This window comes from Leptomonas pyrrhocoris, assembly GCF_001293395.1.
Source record: "Leptomonas pyrrhocoris isolate H10 chromosome Unknown, whole genome shotgun sequence".
NCBI lineage: Eukaryota > Euglenozoa > Kinetoplastea > Trypanosomatida > Trypanosomatidae > Leptomonas > Leptomonas pyrrhocoris.
This window is the reverse complement of record NW_015438377.1, coordinates 413,596-429,463: the sequence shown is the minus strand read 5'-3', so window position 1 is coordinate 429,463 and position 15,868 is coordinate 413,596. Positions and strand designations below refer to the sequence as shown.

Here is a 15,868-nt window from a genome sequence, read left to right as displayed (position 1 = left end):
GCACCACCAAGCTTCTCCTCATCGTTTCTTTCAAAAAAAAAAACCCCAGCAACACCGTGGGAAATGCGCCTTCTCCCCACCCTTTCCGCTTCCGCCGTGCACACCTATCCGTCCATTTGTCGTCTGCATGGCTCGTTTTTGGGGGGCTGTACCTCTGCGCACTGCCACCAGCATCGCAGGAAGGGCAGCTAATAAAAGAAAGGTGGTCCACCTCGACAGTACACGATTCTCCCCCAAGAAGAAGAAGAGGCGACAAAACAGTGCAGGAGGCACAGCCCTCTCCCCGCTCACATCCTCCCCCCTCCCCCCTCCCCTCTATCTCACTCCGCTGCGTCGTCCTTCTTGTCTTGCGCCTCCTCGGCGGGGTACACCGGCCGTGGCAGCACCGCGTCCAGTGGGCAGCGCACCCACTCCTCCGCCACCTTCTCGTACAAGAGAAGGTACACGTTGGCGTGGCCCACGCGACGTGTCCGCACCGCCGCCTCGTCAAGCACCTCCACACGCTCGTCGTTCGCACGGCGCCAGCGGCGATGCAGCGACGCGTGGTCCGCAGCGCTGTCACGAATAGAATGCGCGACGGCAGACGACGCAGCGCCGCCGGTAATCCACGGCGTCACGGTGACGCGCCTCTCTGCCGCGATATTTTCCGCCGACTCTGCGCTGCTGTAATGGCGGGTGTTGCCAGCATTCTTCGTCTCACCTTCCCCTTCGTCTTCCACCTTCTCCCCGTCTACGGCGAAGTCGGACACGTAGTGGCCAAAGTGGAGACTACTACCAAGATGCAGCACGCAGCTCCGCAGACGGTACACACTGCGGATCGCCGTCACCCACTCCGCCGCTGTCGTCTCCCCTGAGTCTGTGGAAGCAGGCGTCTCGTGTGACGGGGATTGCGAGATGCAGGTGAAGCGCTTATCCTCGGCATTGTAGAAAAAGCACTGCGCGTGTGCCGCTGCCGCTGCAACCGCGGTGCTTCCTTGTGAATTCGTCACCTCACATCCCTGCATATCCGCCGCCACCTCCGCCAGCGCCACGGTGCGCAGTGGCTGCCGCCCTTGTCGCCGACGACGCTCCTCCTCCTCCTCCGTGCTCGGCAGCGCGTACGTGACGAGTGTGTCGCCCACCGCGACGGGACGGCTGTTTTTCTGAATGCGCAAGGCGCCGTCCACAAAGTCGGTGGAGAACCGCTTCAGCTGCAGCACGAGGACGGGTGGGGGGCGGGTGTAGAAGCAGCCACCCTGGTACTGTGCGGTCTTGGACCCGCAGACGTCGCAGCGGTAGTCGCTGAGGGGCTCGAAGGCCATGGAGTGGTGCAGGAGAGCGGCCACGCTGCACGGCGGAGAGGGTCGAGTAGTGACAGCGGTGGGCGGCGTCTCTGTTGGCGCTGGTTGGGGCAGGCTGGTGGTGGACTTCATATGAGGGAGAAAGAAGAAGTAGTCACGCTTTTCCTCAGCTGGCAATGGGTGGTCGGGGTCGGCGGTGTGCTCCGCCTTTGCGGAGGAACTCTGCAGATGCTGCTGCTGCTGCTGCTGACCTCTATTCCTCTCCGTCTTGACGTCCTCTCCGTCTTGTTCCGGTATGTGCAGCGACAAGTTCACGCAAATTTCGTCGGTGACGATCTCGTGCTGGCAGCCGGGGCTGCGGCAGCGAATGATGTTCAGCAGACGCGCCTGCACGAGCGAGTTGATCCACGCGTCCGCCATGGCGGTGGAGATGGCCGGAGTAGGAGGTGGCGTTGACACGCCGGGGACAACAGGAGACGATGTTGCGCTCTCCACCGTCATCACCACGGCAGCCGTCCTGTCCGCCATCACTGCTTCCTCTCGCTCCTGTTCTCCTTCGTGGTCGTACCGATGTGCTGCGCGTTGTCGCTCCTCCTGCACCTCCGTGCAGCCCTTCTGGAAGTCGACCGCCTCCGCCTCGAGCTTCGCCATCAACGCCACAAACAGTTCATGCGCGTCCTCCTGTTCTCCTAAGAAAAACTCGCCCTGGAAGAGCGCGGCGACGGCGCTCAGTCGAATGCCGTAGGTGTACACCTGTCCATCAAAGAGGCGATCGTTTTCGTGGTAGATCTTCTCCTCCAGCAGCCACCGCCGCTCTGCCGGAGACGTGGAGGAGGCGTTGATGACGGCCGTCATGTGCTCTCGCCACCGCACTGCCCGCGCCAGCGCCGCGAGCGCCGCGTGAAGGGTGACCGGGATGCACCCGGTCTCGAGATCCACACGCAGTACACTTTCAAGCTCCTCCAGGGTGAGGGTTTCCACAAGATCCAGAGTCTGCTGCACCGCACTCGTCGGGCCGTCGCTGATCGGCATGTCTGCCTGAGTCGCTGTCGTGTCACTAAGAAGAAGAGAGGGGAGACCACACACCTCCGCCACCATCCCCTCCTCCTCCGCCGCCTCCTTCTCCGACCTCCGGCGCTTCTTGCACTTCTTGGTCTCCTGCGGGGTTAGTGTATCGACGTAGCCGCTTGTCCACTGCACCCGTCTCTCCGGCCGTCGGGCCAGCAGAGACTCGTACCGGCGCACCGCCGTCACGAGCGGGGAGCATAGCAGCGCGCGTCGCAAGACGGTGCTCCGCAGCAGCATCGTCAGCGCACTGCAGCCGTAGCAGTCGTTGCCGGCGTTGTGGAAGCCGCTGAAGTCGCGCAGGTAGCGGCAGTGTTCCTGATGTGGAGAGCTAGGGAGCAGAGAGGATGGCGAAATAGGAGCATCGTTGGAGAAGGCAGGAGCCGGTAGCGGAGGTTGCGCGGTTGACTCCCCCGTCGACACGCCATCGGTTGGTGCCATGGAAGGCAGGGTGTGAGAAGTGTCCGGCGCCGCAGCAGCGGGCGAGAGAGTCGCCACGAAACCATCGCTGGGCAGCGTGGACGGCAGTGGCGAAGGAGGAATGGAGCGCCAGCCGTCGTCGCCCGCCGCAGGCATGTGCGTCTCTCCACTCCTCTTCGGTGCGAAGCCACGATAGGCACCCGAGGGATGCGTCTTCTCCTCCTCGTTCACTTGCGCAGGGTCTTCACTGTCGGCCTGCGGAGCTGTAGAGAAGGATTCACTCCGCACCCGCACAAGGTACTCTTGCTGCTGCGCATCATACGGAGAGGACTGTGAACTCGGTTGCTGCTGCTCCTGCTGCTGTGACAGGGATGGTGACGGCAACATCGTGTTGCTCATACTAGCCGCGCGAGAAGCGGAGAAGGAGGCGGTGGCGGAAGGATCAAATCGCGTTGGGTGCCGCGGCAGCATGCGTGGCGACACCCCTGCCCTCAGCGGAGGGGAGGCGGGGGAGATGTGCAAAAGGGGTTGTGGGGCTGCTGGAGCTGCTGTGGTGGTGGTGGTGGAGGCGGCAGTGCTCATGAGCTTGCACAAGGACGATACGGAGGGATCTGGAGGAGAGAGCGGGGGTGGGCGTCGGCCCTGCGAGCTGTGCGACTCAGCTGGCACAGCAGCCTCTGCAGAAGCCCTATAGTTGCGGTTGGTGGTGTTGTCCTCGTTGGGTGTGGTAGAGGGGGGATGCAGCGCTGCCGTGATCGGCCTCTGCGGCGGGGCTGGTCGGAAGCCGGCGAGGGACGTCTTCGTGAGGGTCACCGATGGAGGGGAACGACTTGGCGTTCGACTGCGCCGTTCGTCTTGGGTGGTTCCTGCAACGGGTGTGCAGGAGGCAGAGGACCGCGAAGATGCCGAGCCGGTCGCTGTCACCGTCAGAGGCGGTGGAGGCGGCGCCGTCGGCCGTGAAGTGACCGGTGGAGTCCAGCTGCTGTCTCCCGTGTTGGGCGGCGATGAAGACGCTGGCCGGGGTGGGGAGACCGCCGTCCTGGCGTCCTGTAGGTGTATGCGGTCTGCCGGGTAGCGGGGTGCGCTGCCGCCCTGGGACGCAGAGCCGCTGCCACGCTTCCTTCCTTCGCCTTCCTGCGACGACCACGGATTCGGTTGGGCTTCGTTTCTCTCACGACTCCTACGTCCCTCAAACCCCGACGGACGTGCTGCTCTCGAGAACTCTTTTTCTGGGATGCGTCCTCCTGCTGTAAGCGCTTCAGGAGCCTCCCTCGCATCGTCGTCGTCGCTGCCGGAGAGTGCGTCGGCGTCGACGTCGATCTGCCGTGCAGTCCCTCGCTGTTCCGTCTCCGCCTCCGCCTCCCCCTGGCGCCGCCCACGACTGTTTTCCTCAGGTGTACCTGCGCCGACCCTCTGCGCTTGTCCGAGGCTGACTTGCGGGGTGGAAAGGCTCTTCCGCACACTTCTTTGCTCACTCCTACGGCGCGTGCCGCCTTCTTCGCGACTCGGCTGCATACCCGGTCGCGGCGGCGGTGACGGATCGAGGTGACGCCCCTGCGCATCCAGTGCGGCTCCCTCGCCCTCCTCTCCACTTCGTCGTCCACTGCTGCCGCCGGCGCCGCGCTGGCCGGACCGCACCGGGGTACCGTCGTTATTGAACGCCCGGTTGGTGTTGCGCAGGTGTCCGTCGTCTACGCGGCCGTCGTCGCGCGTGGTCGAGGAGCGCTCCTTCTGCGCTTGCGCCTCCAGCATGCGCTTGCCATGACTCATCCGCAAAGCAAGAACGACTCCCTGTATGCGGGTGTGTGTTCTTTCTTTGTTTTCCTGCCTTTTTCCAAAACCACGCGCACAAGGGTAATATGAACGATAATGTCAACCTTAATAAAGAAGAGCTGCACCGCTGTGTCAACGGTGTGTCCGTACAACAGCAGGAGCACGCAGGTTAACTCACCTATTCCAGATGTGTGTTCTGACAATCAAGAGAGAGAACGTGTATATGATGTCACGCCCGCTTCGTGAAGACATGAATAGAAAAGGTTTCACAAGCGTCACGTGATGTTCTATGTATCGCGCCTTCCTGCTTTGGTGTGTGTGTGTGTTTCGATCGGCGAAGGCAGCGGTGCCTTCTTCCTGTCGCTGGCACCAACGTGAAGAGAGGGTATGTGGGAGCAGCGGTGAGTTCAGCCGCTAAGCCTTACGGAACGGCAAGTTCCCCTTTGTTTTGTTTACTGTGTGCGTGCTTAAGCTTTACGTGCAAACGACCACCGGCCGTGTCCGCAAAGGCAGAGGAATACAAAAGGAGGAGGAATGCTGTCGAGACAAAGGAGAAAGGAAAAGAACAGAACAGACGAGAGCAGTACGCAACGCCACAGCGAAGGTGCAGAAGTACTCGCGGTGCTGCAGCAGCGAGGGACCAGAATGAATAGCTGAGTTGCCGTGCATCACACACGCACGCAACCACCGCAGCAACGACGAAGAGACCCGAAAGAGAGAGAGTGAGAGAAAAGGGGGAAAAGGGGGGTATTTAAAAAAGTCAAATCGCAGTAGTACAAAGGAAAAACGATGGCGGCGGCAGTGACGCGGCGGACCGCAGCAAGGCCCAATTACACCGATAGGCGACTTCACGAAAAAGAGAATGAGCAGCCGCAAGCCATCCCACACGCACACACGTACACACGTGCGCTCCGTCTTCTTCAACGTACGCGCGGGAGAAGTGGTCACAGCTGTGAACTTGACACAGGCCAAATTATCCTCTCTCTCTCCCTCTCCCCAGAACAAATAATAATACTAACAATAGTAAAGAGAGCAAATATCTATACGTTGATGTGCGGGTCGGTGTGTGCGGTGTGGACCGCTACGCTGTGGTACCTTGCTGTGAGGAGTGGAGAAGCCGTCAGACAGAACAGTAAAAAAAAATAGAGTCGGAAAGAGTCAACAGCGGAGTTACGGTGGCAGAAGATGGACAGGCGTATTCGGAGTGCTTTCCTTTGGCGGATGTCCGTCCCTAGAAGAGCTGCTGAGGTAGCTTTAAGAACTTCACGTGACTCGTCCTTTGGCGCAACGGTCGTAAACGGGAAAGCAGAACGAAGCATGGATGACAGCTCGATGCACTTTATCCATGGTGTTGCGCAGTTACTTTTGACAGTTCGTTTTCCCCTCTACATATATGCTGTCTTCCTTCTTTTCCTTATTTTAGCAGCGCACGGTGCATCTATAAAGCTGTGGATCTAGTAGGGCAGAAGTAAGAAAGAAGGGCACACGAGGAGAGAATTTGTGTGTCCTGGTAGCCGCGCCTACAGTCGCCCCTCACGCAGCAGCCGATCGAGATCGGCGGACACCGCACTCGGCACCGCAGCGTGGCGGACAAGCCGACAAAACAACGCGCACAGCCCCAACGCCGCATCCGCCGAGAAGGGCGCCGCCTCGCTTCGCCTCCTTCCCTTGTCGGGACGAAATGGAACTCCTCGTTCACCCGTCTTGTAAAGCCCGTCCGTCGACGACGCGTCCGCTGCGCTGCGGGCGGTGTGCAGCCACAACGCCTTGCTGTTGCCGCCAAAAACTGGTCGGAGCAGCGCAGCCCACAGTCTCCACTCAGCACTAATGTCCTGTGTGGTTCGCCCCTCCACAGCAGCCGCGGCGGCGGCCGTCGCACAGTGATTTCCTACTTCGTCAGGGCAGTTCACGATGGACAGCACGGCGGCGCGTATCTCGGTTGCGGACGGACTGGAATGTGGTTGGGCGAGCAGCTGCTCCACGAAGCTCTCCAGGTCGGGCGCTTCGTCGTCGCCGCCGTCTCCCTCGTGTAGGGCCGCGAACGACAGCAGCGCCGGTGCATCTTCAGACGTGTTTGTGAGCCCTTGTGGCTTGTATGCGGCCCGCAGCACCGCTGCTACGGCGTGGAGCATAAAGCATCCAAATAGCGACGTCAGTGCCTGTGGCGGAGAGGTGTGGTGGAGCGCGTTGTCGGAGGCACCTCTCTTACTCGCCGTGTCTCCCTTAGCAGGGGCGCCGCGAGCGAGTTCAGTGGCGGGCAGGCTAGCCGTAAATGCAGCGTCGCTTACGATACGCAGCAGCGACTTATGCACCTTGCCCGCTGCGTCCTGCGAGTCGACGCCGACTAACACGATGCACGGAGCACTTGACCATGCGCCTACGGAATCATCCGTTTTGAAGGGCGGTAGCCCCACCCTTTCTAGCCAGTCATCGACCTCGGCGAGGGAGCGCACCTGCACGCCGGTCAGGGTTGTCGTCGCCGCCGTCGTACAGGAGAAAGGGGCGGGCAGCGGCTTCGAGGCTGCCGTAGCGTGCTGCTGAGTGATGTTCGCGTTGATGGGCGAAAACCGCGCTCGCGAAGAGCTTCGCCGTGCCGTGCCATGCGAGACAGTCCCTCTCCTCCACGGCGAAGCGCCGCGTGGGCATCGCTCGCCGTCGTCCTCCGCCTCGCACATCACAGCATCCATCAACACCGTACTGACTGTTTGCCTCGCCGCACCCCCACTACGCCGCAGCCCTCCTCGCGAAGGGGCGTTCTGCTGGTCCACAAGAGGGCGCAAAAGGTCCTCGATGTGCGCCGCGGCAGCCACGGACGACTTTGCAACGCGGCCGACGGCAAAGGACACGCTGAGGCGTTGGGTGCCGCACTGCACCGCTTCCGTCTGCAGCAGCTCCAAGAGGCGATGCGTCAGCTGGCCCGTCGTGACCGACTGCTGGCTTGGCAGTCGACCCGTGTCGACGTGTGTTTGCTGCTCGCAGCTATCTTCGCCCTCTGCTGACCGCTTAGACGAGGTTGAGGTGAACAACGTATCGCTGTAGACAGCAGTGGAACTTGTGCGTGTCTCGAGCAGCGTGTAGTGAAATCCCTGAAGGGCGTCGTGCACAACATCTTTGAGGAGAGACACGAGGCTCGCACGTGTGCGGACGCCATCGAATACGCCGTCCTCGTCGCACAGCACGCTGTCGTCCGCTCTTCTGTCCTCGCACCCCTCACCTTCTCTGATTCCCTCGTTTTCAGGAGGGTCGTCGAGGGCGTCTGCGCCGAACGCGGTGACCAGGTCGTAGCTAAAGACTTTGCCGGAAGGCACATGCAGAACACTGTAAGGGTCCATCCAACACAGCTGCTGCTGCTGCTGCTGCTGTTGCTGTTCCCGCGACGACGGCAACTGTGCCTCGTGTCGATTCCCCTCAACATCAGAAGCAGACGAAGTACGCGAAGGTGGAGGAGTCCCATTTGAAGTCGAGGAGGGGGTCAGCAGAAGCGCGCTGCGCTGACACTTCGCATGCAGGGCTATTTGGCTCGCTAAGTAATGACACAAAGATTGCGTTGCAGCCAGCTGCTCCGTCGCCTCACGCAGCCGCGCCTCGGCCGCTGCAAATTCACGTGTGCGGTACACCGTGCGCTGCTGTGCGGCTCGCAGCATCTCACTTAGCTGTGTCTCCTGCCGCTGGGCCGCGTGCAGTTGCTGCTCTGCGTTTCTAAAAGCAGACATGTGAGCCTCAACAGTGCGGCGAGACGCAAGCTGCTCCTCACGCAGCACCGCCAGCTGCTCAGCAGCAGCAGCAGCAGCAGCGCGTAAGTCATGTGAAAGCGTGTGTCTGTGTGTGTGTGTGTGTGTGATGGATGTTCTTTTGCTGCCGGTTTGAACGTACCGTTGCCACACTCTCAGCCTAGAAAGAAAACGGGAGACCCGTAAGAAAGAGAAAGCACGAAAAGGGGAAAAAAGAGAGGGGGATAAAAGTTCAGTACAGGACCGAAAGAGGCGCGACACTTCACGTACATCGCAGCGGGAGACGCCTACGCCTTATTTTGGCGATGCCACTTCAAGGAGAAGAGGGAGGGAGAGGAGAGAGAAGAGACAAAACTTAGATTTCTGCACAAGCACCGTTACACGTGTGATGGTCTCCCCCAACACACACACACACACGCACACTCTGCCACACCACACCTGCGGCGACGTCAACACACTTCGTTTTCTTTTCTTTCCTTATGCCACATATTTATGCTTTCAAGAAAGATCGCAATGATACGAAAGAGAACGAGAAGAGAGGGAGAAAGAAATATATATATACGTCGCCAGCGAGAAGTGCTCACGAGACCGTGCACGTGGAAGAGACATCAAATACACGCGGCTACATTATTCGGAGAGGAGAAGAATAAATTAGTAAAACGGCAACAACGACAAACGCGACGAGCGGACAAAACAAAAGGAATGAAATCAAAGGAAACACAAATGAAGTAGCAGAACACGATAAAGGATGAATGAGGAAAAAACCACCCTGGATCGAGGCTAGACGTACGAAGTGGATGTACCGCCCCCTGAACGCCACTTTAACGTATACATCTATCCTCTCGAGATGCCTCTCGTCAAAGAACAAGGGAAGGAGAAAAAAAAACACGTGAAAGAACTGTGCTTGAACGACGCGGCGACCACGGAGAGTCCGTGGCCGTGAAAGATATAAATACAAATATAAAGATAAAGATATAAATATGGAGATATTCGGCGCAGAAGACGAAAAGTGGCAACCGGCAACGGGGCCACACACCCACACACACGCAGCGAGAGGCACATCTAGAGATACCACTACACGCATCAGAACTACAAGACACCGGCAGATAATCATCAGCATCAGCATAAGAGAAGGAGAAGAACACCACAAACGATGAGCTTTCCTTCGACACAACACCCAAATACATGCATAACGCCTAGCTGTCTCACCAACGCAACGCAACCAGTGGAAACATCGGAAACGCAATAACTTCTTGTCGGCACAGCCGTGGACGACGGGCCGGCATCAACACACAGGACAGAGACAGCTTTACCAAAAGGAAAAAATGGGGAGGAGAGACAGGAAAAGGGCAGATTAATGCATAAACCGCAGCCCAACAGGTGTCTCCGGCACGTCGTTCAGCAACAGCTCCGCCCCTTGCTGATCGACCGCCAGGCCGGGGATGCAGCACATGATCAGCAAGTCCAACACTGTCCACGAAAAAATGCGATAGCGCGCGCGCAGTAAGTACCGCAGGTGCCACCCGTACAGCGCGGTACCCAATCCCTGGTAGCAGCAACACCCACAGGGAGCACCGAGTGACAGCGCGTCCATCGCGCACACCATCCAGAGCAGCTCGGACGAGGAGCGCGACTCGACCTTCAAGCACGAGCAGCACGGGAATTGGTGAGGCACCGCGGACCGCATCTTCATGTCCGCCTGGAGGGACTCCGCCTGGGCGGCGATGGCGCACCGCACACAGAAGCAGCGGTACAGCAAGTGACGGAAGTTATCGACAAAGGAGAACGAAGGAGGAGATGCGGCGCCATGGCGGTTGACAAGTACGCGGTCCGCCGCCACCGTCGCCGTCAGCTGCGCACCGGGGCGCCGTAGCGGCGTTGCGGAGGTCGCCGTTGCCTGCGTCACCTCTCTGCGCATCGTAAGTCGCGAGGAGGTGGGAGGCACGTGGTAGAACGCTGCGGTAGATACCGATAGGTCAGACTCCGTCGACGCGGCATCCGCAGCAGCAGCGGCAACAGCGGGGGTCTGTCGGGGGTCTTCGGGCGGACCGGCACTCCCCGCAGTGCCGGAGTAGATCACACTCGGAGAAAACGGGTTCGACACGTTCGGCTCCCACGCCGCCGTCCGCAGCTTGGCACCCTGCGGCACGCGGTAGAAGGCGTTCTGCATGCAAGGCAGAAAGAGCGGGAGGTAGCAGAGCGGCTGCTCCCACTTGGTGCGGTCGAGCACGATGTTCTCCACGATCCGCGGCCGTGCCGTCAGCCGCATGCGCGGGCGGTTGTGATATAAGTGCCGTACACGGCGCTCCTCGATAGTGGCGATGCGTGCCTCACGCGCCAGGGGTGACAAGAACATCAGCGCATCCCGTGCAATCGCTCGTGCTGCAGGTGTGGCGGCTGCCTCTCGCCTCGCCGCGGCTGCTGGCGGTGGGGTGTCGAGGCGTGCGGAGACGGGTCGCAGCTGCTCCTCATTGAAGAGGGCTGCCCTTCTCGACGCATTCGGTGTCAGTCGAGGGGCGGAGGGTGAGGAGGCAGAAGGCGAGGGACCTGCCTCGTAGTAGATCGGTGTGTGCGGCCTTACACGGTCATGGTCGGGGGCCGCATTCACATAACGACTGCGTTGGGAGCTGCGCGGTGCGGCGGCGGTGGCGACGGCGGCATTCGGAGTCACCTCTGCTGCCGCTACCTCCGTGCCGGACGCGGCACGGACGCCAAGCAACGGCATCTGTGGTTGGGATGCGTCAGCTTCGGCGGTGGCGGTGTCGGCATCGCCAGGAGTATGACTCGCCGTTGGTGGCCGTACCAACGAATTCACAAGGCTGTTACGGTGGTGCGACAGCGACAGCCGCTGCATCTCGTGGGACCTCGAGCCTCCTCCGGCGTCGTCGGTGCCCTGGTGCGTCTCGCGATCGGTCATGCAGGGGTGGGGGTGGAAGCCGGGGGGGTGAAGAAACCGCCCCCCGAGTGGGACATCAGCGGCGCCGCCGCCGCCGTCGTCGCCCCCTGGCCCATCTACCAGCCCCATCTCGAGATCGTCCGTTGCCGGTGAGGGGGAGCGGCGGTGCACAGTGCCCACCGCGTTGGCGCGTGAGAGAGGCCACGGCGGCTCCGCTGCCGGGTCAGGCGTGGCTCTGCCACTGCTGGCGCCGCTGCTGGTCGGGCCGCCTTCCATTGTCTTCTATGAACGTAAAGAAAAACAAAAACCACGAATGAATGTGCCGCAGAAGAGAATAACAGCAATAAATACTTTAAAAAGTAATCAAAATAGTACGACGTGGTAGCAGCCGAGTCAGCTGCCTGTACGCGGCTTCAGCGGGTGTAGCACGCTCGCTTTTGTTGGTTTGGTCGAGAAGGAGCGCTAATGCCTGCGTGCGCATACTTTTTCGCCTTCAATCCACTCACCCCTCACACCAACGCTGGTCTTCGCGAACGAGGAAACTAAAAAAGAAGGAAAGAGGAAGAGATGCCACTGGGCAGTACAGAGCTGTGTAGCATCAGCCGTTGCGGTGAGGGAGAGAATGGTGCCCAACCACAGCACGTGGCAGCAGCAAGAGGAAAGAAGAGGATAGAGTGCACATGAGCCGGAAAAGAAGGGCATGCAGCGTCATACCACGCGTCAGCTAACATGCATACGCAGCCGGAGTGGAAGCTCCGTCACCGCCGCTTCAAAAAAAAAAAGAGGGAGAAACAGTATGAGTATCAAATCGAGAAGGGTCGTGGAGATCGCCACGAATGGCGCAACCTTTACTTTTTTTTTTGGCGTTGTTTGTTGATGCTGACGATGATGATGCTGCTCTCCCACGAATGAACGGCGCGTTGGCACGGCAGAGAGAGAAAAAAAAAGTAGTAGAGCGTCTCGCCGCTTCTTTCCCCATCGCTTGCCTCCGCTACATGGATGGCAAAGTTGTTGCCTCGACCAGGAGCTCGGACGCTTGCGTCTGCAAGAACGACTCGTTCTCGCGCCGCTCCTGCGAGGACGACCGGGAGGCGGGCGAGCGGCAGCCGTCGTACTCCTTGGCTGCTGTTGCTGCTGCCACGGCTGTTGCTTCTCTGTCCTCGTGGTCTTTCCCACCGGCAGCGTGTGTGGCCTCCGCGCCGCGCGCCTTGTCGGTCTTCAACACCTCCGAAGACGCCGTGTCGGTCAGCTCAGCCGGCGAAAGCCGCAGAGAGATGGGGAGAGTGCCGTAGTGGGGCGCTGACTGGCGGAGTGTGGACGCGCCTTTGCCAGTCTGCGCCTCGGACGTGTCGACCGTCTTTGCAAGCAAGTCCCCTCCCACTTTCTGCTGAGGCGGCTGCGGCGCACCGACCCGCTCATCATGAAGATCGAAGACCTCAGCAGCAGCGGCGGCAGCGGCGGCAGCGGAAGCACCGGCGGCGTTCGCAGCGATGACCAGCCCACTCGTTTCCCGCTCCGCCGGGTGCGTTTCGAGGTACTCGCCCACCGGCACACCGACCACGACGGGGTGAAACAGTGGATAGGCCGTCATCTGCGCCTCGGAGGCCGGCGTCGCGCCATTTTTGGCCTTGGCGTTGGTGCTGCGCTGCGGGAACGGCGCCGCATCGTGCCAGCGTGACGGGCTGCAAGGGATGTACGGCGTTGCCCCATCCATCGGCGGCGGCCTTGGGAAGGCGGCGCCATCCTTCTCATGATGCAGTCTCTCCTCTTCAGTGGCCAAGGGAGACGCGTACACCTTGCCAGGCAGCGGCCAACAGTTGGCCGTGGTGGGGCTCGTGGCAGGAGATGGGCTGCTGTTGTGACTGCTGCGGTTCTGGGGGTGAGGGGGGCGCATCAGCTGCGCGGGCAGTGCGCTTGTAGTGGAGCTCTTCGCTGTCGGGGAGGTGGCCGGCGAGATCGGCTTCTTCACCACCGTTGGCGTCGGCGTCGACGGCACGGCGTGCGGTGTGCGCAGGAACATGTTCTCCACAATGACGGCCTCCGGCACGCCTGGATTGCTGCTGCCGCCCGGCACGGCGACCATGACGGAGCGGCAGGCAGCCATGCCAACAGGAGAGGACGCGTCTGCGACGACGGGTTGGATGAAGGCACCCATGGAGGCCATCATCAACGTCCTGGGGTCCACCTGACTCACCTCTCCTTCTTCGGGCTCCTCGGCGCTTTCCTCGGCGTCTTCCTCGGCCTCTCCTTCCTTTCCTTTCGCGGAAAGAGCGCCGTCCTCCCTAGCCGCTTCCGTGGAGGGATCCGTACCGTCTGCGCTCTTGTCCTTGCCACTGTTGTCGGGCAGACCGGAGGGAGGCGGTGCCGCCCCACTCGCAGGAGAAGCCTCGGCGTTGCATTGGCGCGGCTCACTCGCGAGCGACGAGGTCACAAAGCCACCCCCACGCTTCCACGCGGCGACCGCAGACGCGTTGCCATCTGTCGCCCTCCCCTTCTCCACCACCCCCGCCAGCTGCAGCGTGTTCGCCGACGGCAGCCGTGAGCCGAGCCGACGCCTCGTCGGGTCTGTCGAGGCCGCCATGTCCGCAAAGGCCTCGATGATCGTCGAGAAGAACGCGGGATGGAAGTAGTGCCCCATGCTCTTCAGCACCAGCATGCGGGCGTACGGCAGCATCGTCGCCGTGCGGTAGCCGTGCATCGGGGGCACAACGACATCCTGCGCCCCGTGGACGACCAGCGCCGGCACACACAACGTCTGCAGCGCCGCATCGCGGCCGGCGGCGCGGCGAATCGCGGCGGCCTGTCGCACGAGCCCGGCCGAGTAGGAACTGCGTTTCAGCGACATCAGAAAGCGCTTCTTCAGGTACTCGCCGTCGGGCGGCAGAGCGGAGCGCAGGAGGCGGCGCAGCGAGTTCACGCGAAACTCTAGCAGCTCGTCCACCGTGCAGTGGCGAGGCGGCCGGCGCAACATCCACAGCTTCACCCATAGCTGCGGCTGCGGTAAGTCCGCCGCGTTCGTCGACGACATCACACTTGTCAGGCTCATCGTCCGCCCCGGTGCGAGCAGCGCGGCGGCCTGCGCGATCATGCCACCCATGCTGATCCCAAACAGGTGCGCGCACGGGATCTGCAGCGTGTCCAGCAGCGCCCACGCGTCAGCCGCCATGTCCTCCACGCTGTAGGGCAGCTTCTCGCCGAACCAGGTGGCTGCACCGCCGGGCAGCAGCAGCAGCGGCGCCTTCACGCGGCCGCGGTGTTCCACTTTCGTCGAGTGGCCCATGTCTCGATTGTCGTAGCGCACGACGTAGAAGCCGGCCCGCACGAGCGACTCGCAAAACTCCTCGTCCCACGCGTAGAGCTGCATGTTCAGGCCGCTGATGAGCAGTACCGGGGGCAGCCCATCGTTCGGGTCGCCGAAGCACTGATAGCACAGCTCGATCGGCATCTGGCTGGCGGGGCAGTCGCGGACCTTGACGACCATCTGTGAAGTGCGGGGGACACGCTTCACTGGTTTGCCTTTGGCTCCTCTGCAACACTTTTCCTCGCCGTGGCAGGAGTCGTGAGACGCGGAAGAGGAGGGCCTTTCGGCTGCTGCGTTGCGCACACCATTCGCCGAGGTAGGGGACGCCATGTTGCAGCTTGAGGGGGTACACAGAAGAAGCGGGCACCAGAGAAATTTATTATTCTTATAAGGAACGGCGTAGTGCTGTGTAGCAGCCGCTGCGCGCTCAGCAAGACAACTTCGATGTGCGTGTTTGAGTAAAATAAAGAAGATAGAGCTGTAGTTCCTCTCCAAGACAGCACGCTCTACTCACACCGTTACCCTCCGCAGAGTTGTCAAGACAACACACAGCAGTTGCGGTTCTGTTAAGCAGTGCGACTCTTCTTCCTCTGTTTCTGATGATGCTGCTGCTGCTGTTGGTGGCTTGAGAGTATACAAGCGGTGAATGCTCTTCCTTCTGATTATGTGCGTTACGAGGAAACACCCCGATGGGAAGACCGCAGTAACACCACGAAAGAGAGAGAGAAAAAAAAAGAAGTAAGGAAGAAGGGTGTACAGAAAACGGTGCTGAGAGAAAAAGAAAAGGCCCAAACCAGCAAAGACAACGCAAAGCAACGAAGAAAGCTTTTATTTATTTTCAAGAAATCAAATTGTATTTATTTTTTTAGAAGAAAGGAAAGCAACAGCTGCTATTAAAAAACCCTCTCAAACACCTTCCCCTTCTTCTTCTTTCTCTTTTGCGCGTGAAATAGACAGCAGGTCGGACAAAGAGAACGAATGTCCTTGAAAGGTCGGCAGGGGGACAAGCGCCAAGAAAACAGGCTGGAAATGCAGCCAGCAGGTATGAAGAACAACAAGGGGAAAAAAGCAAGTAAGCAAAGCGATGAGCGACAGACCAGCGCAAAATAAGTATGAGAGAGAGAACGCGAGGGAAGAGACCCAAAAGGATAGCAAAGTGCGAACAGTGTTGACACTTTCAGCGTTGTATGTGCAGCGGGAAAAAAAAACAGATGTAATGGCAACAATCGAGAGAAGTCGCGAGGAGGCAGACGCACGATTGTGGTGGAGGAAGAATCCCTCGGCGACAGTGCTGCTTTTCCTTACTCGTATTGGTATTACTATTACTCTCCCGTACCTCTGACCTTTCACAATTCAGTCTAGTCGGTAATATATATATATATATATATATATATATATATAG

The 15,868-nt window shown here is 60.1% G+C and overlaps 4 protein-coding genes across 4 annotated transcripts; all 4 read right to left on the bottom strand.

Moving 5' to 3' along the window:
• Positions 1 to 320: 320 nt before the first annotated feature.
• On the bottom strand, positions 321 to 5,639 carry ABB37_07988 (putative ubiquitin hydrolase putativecysteine peptidase Clan CA family C19; the record flags this gene model as incomplete). The annotated part of the gene is made up of 1 exon (XM_015806813.1): positions 321 to 5,639. Exon 1 carries the CDS (start codon positions 4,533 to 4,535, stop codon positions 321 to 323), a length of 4,215 nt encoding a protein of 1,404 aa, XP_015654684.1. The 5' UTR covers positions 4,536 to 5,639.
• A 419-nt stretch (positions 5,640 to 6,058) lies between these two features.
• On the bottom strand, positions 6,059 to 8,251 carry ABB37_07987 (hypothetical protein; the record flags this gene model as incomplete). The annotated part of the gene is made up of 1 exon (XM_015806812.1): positions 6,059 to 8,251. The coding sequence occupies one exon, from the start codon at positions 8,249 to 8,251 to the stop codon at positions 6,059 to 6,061; it is 2,193 nt and encodes a 730-aa protein (XP_015654683.1).
• Positions 8,252 to 9,623: 1,372 nt separating this feature from the next.
• ABB37_07986 (hypothetical protein) lies at positions 9,624 to 11,755 on the bottom strand (the record flags this gene model as incomplete). The annotated part of the gene is made up of 1 exon (XM_015806811.1): positions 9,624 to 11,755. Exon 1 carries the CDS (start codon positions 11,439 to 11,441, stop codon positions 9,624 to 9,626), a length of 1,818 nt encoding a protein of 605 aa, XP_015654682.1. The 5' UTR covers positions 11,442 to 11,755.
• Positions 11,756 to 12,156: 401 nt separating this feature from the next.
• On the bottom strand, positions 12,157 to 14,646 carry ABB37_07985 (putative mitochondrial Hydrolase-like protein; the record flags this gene model as incomplete). The annotated part of the gene is made up of 1 exon (XM_015806810.1): positions 12,157 to 14,646. The coding sequence occupies one exon, from the start codon at positions 14,644 to 14,646 to the stop codon at positions 12,157 to 12,159; it is 2,490 nt and encodes an 829-aa protein (XP_015654681.1).
• Between the last annotated feature and the right edge of the window lie 1,222 nt (positions 14,647 to 15,868).